The following is a 6,308-nucleotide window of genomic DNA, read 5'->3' as shown; positions in this document are numbered from 1 at the left end:
CCCTAAGTGAGAAGAGTGTTCTGAGTTTATTTGTGTGCCTTTTGGTGTTCTTGGAGAAGAAGAAGTTGGTGCGGGGGCCTTGAAGCTTGGAAGCAACTTAGATTTGGGATTCCACACTTGCTAGCAACCTCTAGGAGGTAAAAAGTAAAACAACTTGATCACTTTATCTTATAGATCTAGAAATTTCTTCCTTTAGGGCACTTTTGGTCCCCAAATATGGTGATTCTTGAGCATGGCATGGTCTTGAACAAATAAGCCGTCCTTTCAGACCTTATGCTCTTAAGTCATAAAAATGTGGTCTTGATGGTTAGTTTTACTCCATGCATGCTATAGAAGGTCTTAAGGCATTAAGATATTGAGATTTTATGTATTAAGCACTTAATGGACCTGCAAAGTCATAAAGTTGAAAATTTTATGACTCTTGATGGTATTTTAGCCTTGGGTCTGAAAGTTGGACATGAGAGCTTAATGCATTAAGCTTTTATTGATGATTTGGGAAGTCTGAGCGTACATCCTACATAACCTGGAGTACGCAATGTACATGGTCAACCACCCTGAGTGCAGTCAAAGCTCAAGTATGCCCCGCGTACGAGCCCCGAGTTGACTCGGTTGGGTTGACTCAGTTGACTTGTTAATTTTGACCAATTTTGACTAAGAGTACTTTAGGAAAATATTATTAATTTAGAATGGATAATGTTCTGACATTTAGGACTTTGGTTGAGCTGGTATTTGGAGTAGTGTATTGATCAGCTATTCGTCAGACTGTGAGGTGAGTTTCCCTCACTGCTCTTGAGGGTCAAAGGCACCAATGTCGGCCCTATTGGTTATGTTTACTAGTATCTAGAATGTTGTTATACAGTAGTAACCTGTGGATCTATCTGCTAAACTGTTAATTGATTATATGATAATTTGTTGTTGATTATATGTTAGTTATTATGTACATGTCATGGTATGGTGGGGTTGAGACTATATTGCTTTGTGCTCTAAGTCAACAGACCGGGATATTCCAACCGTAAGGTTGTGGGCTGGGGTTATTGCAACCAGGAGGTTATGGACCCATTATGTATTAGGCATTCCAACCGTAAGGTTGTAGGCCGAGGCATTCCAATGGTAAAGTTGTGGGTTGGGACATTCCAACCATAAGGTTGTGGGCCAAGGGTAATCCAACTAGGATGTTGTGGACCTGTTAACTGTTTGATTATGTGTGTGTGTGTGGTGATATTTTGGGGAAAAACTCACTAAGCTTTGGTTTACGCTTTTAATTTGTGGTTTCAAGCACTTCCAGTGTTACCTGTTTGACTATATATGTGTGGTATATTTTGGGGAAAACTCACTAAGCTTTGGTTTACAGTTTTAGTTTGTGGTTTAAGGTACTTCCAATGATCATGGGAAGGCGAAGGTTCGTACACAGCTTCCTGTTTTCTCACTGGATCTTTGGAAAAAAAAACTATGATTTGAATTAATACTTTGAAAATAATGACTATTTTTTAAACAACGATGATGAATTGTTGATTTTTAAAAATGATGAGTGTTACACAAAGCCAATTTGTTCTTTGCATATAAGAAATTATTCATCTCCTATAACCGGTCTCCATAATTCACATGCATTTGTATTGGATATACAGATGTGTGTGAATAATATGGTGAATCGGTGTCAACATGAAGATTATCATCCTTGTCAATCTTGTTGGGTTCGCCTATCATAATTCTGATCGTAGTTGAAAGCTATTTGTCAGATCTATGTGCCCGCTCTAATATCATAAACAAATTAATAACCCAAAAATTAACTTTCATTCATTCAATCGATGCTTAAGTACAAACCTAAGAAAAAGATAACAATAACAACTAGATAATAGATATATGAGATAACAGTAAACAAAATCCTATAATTTACATTGTGATCTGTTTATATTGAAAACTTTTGGTCTTCAACAAGAATAGATTTTTTCAGGACGTATGATATCCAATTATGTGTTTAACTAAATCAAACCCTTTTTTTTTGAACGGCAAGGTTAATATATGTATTCATTAGAGCCAGCAGGAAACTGGCAGTACAATACAAAATGTTAAGTAAATAGAACATAGATACGGATAGGACAGCCTATACTAATTTAAAGATGAAACTAGGGAGTTACATTGTAAATCAAAACTTGAGTTACGCCCAGAGTCTACGCCTAGGAAGCTTGAGACATCGGCTACCTTTTCCAAAAGCAAAAATACCCCTCCAAGAGACCAGGTTCTTTTGGTCAATTTGTTCCTTGACTATCTTCCAGGTGCAAATAAGGTAACCTCATCTCCTGCATGAGATTTCTCCAACTCCAATGAGGGCAATTGAGATGACCTGCAATATGAAGTGCGACTACTGCTAAAACATAAGTGTAATTTGAAAGGAACCTGCAGAAGGAGTCAAACACCAATAGAGATAAACACACACCAAATAACAGCTTTCCCCCACATCCCATTTTAAGTTAACCCACACTAGAAAGAATACACGAAAGAAATGCCATGTATAGTTTTAAGCCTATAAGATATCTACCCGGAAAAAGGAAAAAGAAAACGCACACCAAACACACACTTAAACTACACCCTGGCATACATCAAGACACCAAAAGAATGAACAGGAGCCCAACCATCCCCATTCCCCCCCCCCCCCCCCCCCCATTTGAATTTTAATTCAGGCCAGCTTCTTGGATTGGGTTATAGCACCATTCTAACCATCTAAGCTTCTTACATTTATGTCTAACATTTATTCATAAATACGATAAGGTCTGGATATCATTTATGAGACAGGAAGGAGAGATGCGCTTGTCTGAATAAACCATTTTGTTTCTAAAGCTCCAAATAACCCAGATAAAGACCAAAGCCACAGCTTCATGAATTAAACCGAAATCGCCATTAGATTGAACATTTGCTTTGCAGTGGAGAAGATCTTTAACCGACTGGAAACCTGGTGGAAACCGATGCCACCAAGTTGCAACTTCACTCCATACTTTTAATGAAACTGAGCAGGTAGTGAATAGATGACTCTCGGATTCAGCATGCTGATTGCATAGAGTGCAAAGAGGGTTGGAACCGATTCCTATATTAAACAAATTCTCTTTAGTTGGTAATCTACCGTGAATAACTCTCCAAGCTAAAATATTTACTTTTCGGGGAACCAGGTGGTTCCAGATCCAACAGTTTCTTGATTTTGGCAGGATATTGTTATCTATATGTGTTCTCAGAGAGGCTACTGTGAATATTCCTGAGGACCCCAGCTTCCAGAACCTGCCTTCACTTTGGATCGAGAACATATTTTTAAGGTCAATACCGAGTTTTGATAGGTCGGAATGCAGATTTACAATGGTGCCCCAGCAAAAACCTTTTCTCCTTGCCCTTGAAGGAGCGTTGAAGCCCCCCTCTTTTCCATATATTGCTGTTATTACATCTTTCCACAGCTCTTTTTTGTTTGACTTGAACCGCCACCACCATTTCCCTAATAAAGCGAGGTTTTGGGCTTTCAAGCTCCCGACCCCAAGACCCCCATCATCAATACTAGCCAAGACGTTATCCCATGCAATCCATGACATTTTGTTTTTGTCGGTTGAACCTCCCCAAAAGAACCTTCTTCTATAACTTTCCAATGTACTAATGATCTTCACAGGGGCTTTATATAGGGAGAACAAATATGTTCCAAGACTACCAAGAACGGCTTTACATAGCGTTAACCTTCCACCAAAAGAGAGAGATGAAGCTTTCCATTTTGACAATCTAGATTGAAATTTGTTTAAGATAGAACTCCACAGTGATACTCGAGACATTGCAGCCCCCACCGGCATTCCCAAGTATGAGAAGGGAAAGCTCCCAACCGAGCAATATATACTCCTGGCCAGTAATTCAATTTCGAGGTTGTTGACCCCAATCCCATGTATTTTGCTCTTCGACATATTAATTTTAAGACCGGAAGATAATTCAAAACAACGTAAAATTCTAATTAGGTTCTTGGCATTTGAAATGGACCAAGCCCCTAGGAAAATCACGTCGTCTGCATATTGTAGATGGGACAGGACTGGACCCGATCTTGGGAGAGAAATACCTTTGAATATCCTGTGATCTACAACTTCTTCCATGGCAACGTTTAAACCTTCAGCGGCCAAGATAAAGAGGAAGGGAGATAGCGGGTCTCCCTGGCGGATTCCCCTTTCCATATTGAATTCCTTGGTTGCTGAACCGTTTATAATTACTGAAGCTCTAGCTGAAGATAGACAAACCTGAATCCAGCTTCTCCATTTACCCCCAAATTCCATTTGTGCAATTACCGAATCTAGGAAGCCCCAGTTAAGGCAATCAAATGCCTTTTCAAAGTCGATTTTAAGAAGGAAAGCCTTAGCCTTGTTTTTCCGGAGCCAAGATATAACTTCATTAACAATCAAAGGCCCATCAAGGATATAGCGATCTTTGATGAAGGCTGTTTGAGTATCGCTAATGACTAAAGGGATAGCCTTCTTCAGACGTTCTACTAGAACTTTGGCGATGATTTTATACAGGCACCCTAAGAGACTTATTGGACGGTAGTCATCGAAGGTATTGGGATCAGTAGTTTTTGGGACTAGTGTGATGAATGAGGAATTGCAGCCTTTGTTGATGGTACCTGATCTTTCAAAGTCTTTAACCGCCATGTATATGTCTCCACCATTTACTTCCCAATATTTCTTTAAAAATGCGAATGAAAATCCGTCAGGGCCAGGGGATTTATCTGACCCACACATCCACATAGCAGATCGAACTTCCGCAAAACTAATTGGGGCTTCAAGTTCCAAACTATTCTCTGGCGGCAATTTTTTAAATTTAAGACTCGTAAAGGAGGGTCTTCATGGCTTTGATTCTTTAAATTTTGCAGAAAAGTGTTTGATAGCCTCTTCTTTCACTTCCACCGGGTTTGATTTCCAGAATCCATTTATATTGATGCCAGGAATGCGTTGTGATCGCAGATTTTTATTTACTAGACCATGAAAAAAACCTGAATTTTCATCTCCTTCCAGGGCCCATTTACATCTCGCCTTTTGCTTGAGGTCGCTGATCCTCTTGGATTCAATTTCCAGCAATTCTTTGTGAAGGTGCTTTCTTAGCTCCATCAAATTTGGATTAGCCACACCACATTCTGCCTCTAAATCGATTTTATTTATTTTTTCTATAAGATCCTGACGCTTCATGTTGGCGTCTACATTTTTTGATTTCCTCCAATCTTTGATTTTGCCCTTTGTGTTCTTCAATTTCCCAGCAATAACAGATATAGGGGAGAGAGATGCGAAAAATCTTATTGAAGGTTCGAAATTCCAACCTGCAACTACGACCTTATCAAGAGATTCATCTTGAAGCCATGAGTTGAAAAAACGGAATGGGGACGGGCCATAGTCACATATTGGTGAAGAGAGCAGGATTGGGCAGTGATCGGAGTAGAGGCGGGGGAGTACGGTGACCTACAAATGGGGCCACTCGGAGATGGTATTGTAGGAGACTAAGAACCGGTCCAACTTACTATGTTTACCGCCATCGGTGCTCATGTATGTGAAACGCCTACCCCCTATTTGGAGGTCAATCAGACCTGTATTTGAGATAAAGTTGTTGAAGTGATTTGCTGATGAAATGCAGAAGCTTGAACCTAGCCTTTCACATTCTGAGCGAACTTCGTTGAAATCGCCAAAAATCACCCACCGGGAGTTGCTATGTGCGTTCAGGGTATTTTCTAACTCAGCCCATAATAGTTTCCTACGACCAGGGTCGTTTGGGGCATACACGTTTACGAAAGAGTATTCTGTTTTGGATGGGATCCATTCCCCTTTGGTTAACAGATAGCCATTTCCGGAGATAACCTCAGATAATTTGAATTGATTGGGGTTCCAAATTGTTGCGATACCACCCGAGAGACCCACAGGATCAAAAACTTCACATTGAAAGATGGAATCACCCCATATGGATCTGTCAAGACACCCTTTAATCTCCACTGATTTTGTTTCCTGTAAACCTAAGAGAAAAACTTTATTGTCTCTCCTAATATTCTTGATCCAATCTCGTTTTACCTCACAGCCAACCCCTCTGCAGTTTAACGAAACTATATTCATTGATCAATGATTGTGATTCGCCTTGTCTTGATAATTTCCTTGATCTGGTCTTCAAACCCTTGCACTTGAAAACCAATCCTTTCTCCGATTTCAATTGTCTGTGACACTTCGACCTCGGTGTTTGATTTCTCGATCCCGACCTGATGCGTGTTTTGGGAATCATGTTGATTTTGGGATAAAAGAGGGATTGCGTTATCAGAGGAGACG

General features: G+C 39.9%; 1 protein-coding gene across 1 annotated transcript; it reads right to left on the bottom strand.

Moving 5' to 3' along the window:
- Positions 1 to 4,850: 4,850 nt before the first annotated feature.
- On the bottom strand, positions 4,851 to 6,101 carry LOC145010440 (uncharacterized). The gene is made up of 2 exons (XM_078968980.1): positions 5,519 to 6,101; positions 4,851 to 5,320 (listed from the first exon to the last, which is right to left on the bottom strand). The coding sequence occupies exons 1-2, from the start codon at positions 6,099 to 6,101 to the stop codon at positions 4,851 to 4,853; spliced, it is 1,053 nt and encodes a 350-aa protein (XP_078825106.1).
- Positions 6,102 to 6,308: the final 207 nt, after the last annotated feature.

This window comes from Lactuca saligna, chromosome 8, assembly GCF_052625555.1.
Source record: "Lactuca saligna cultivar CGN05327 chromosome 8, ASM5262555v1, whole genome shotgun sequence".
In the NCBI taxonomy this organism is placed as follows: domain Eukaryota; kingdom Viridiplantae; phylum Streptophyta; class Magnoliopsida; order Asterales; family Asteraceae; genus Lactuca; species Lactuca saligna.
This window is presented reverse-complemented; position numbering and strand designations above follow the sequence as displayed.

Bases quoted from the DNA above. Each gene is read 5' to 3' on its own strand.
- LOC145010440 (XM_078968980.1), bottom strand. From the start codon at position 6,101: ATGAATATAGTTTCGTTAAACTGCAGAGGGGTTGGCTGTGAGGTAAAA. The intron at 5,321-5,518 runs GTAAGTTGGACC...TCGTAGTTGCAG, and splicing joins CACCGATGGCGGTAAACATA to GTTGGAATTTCGAACCTTCA.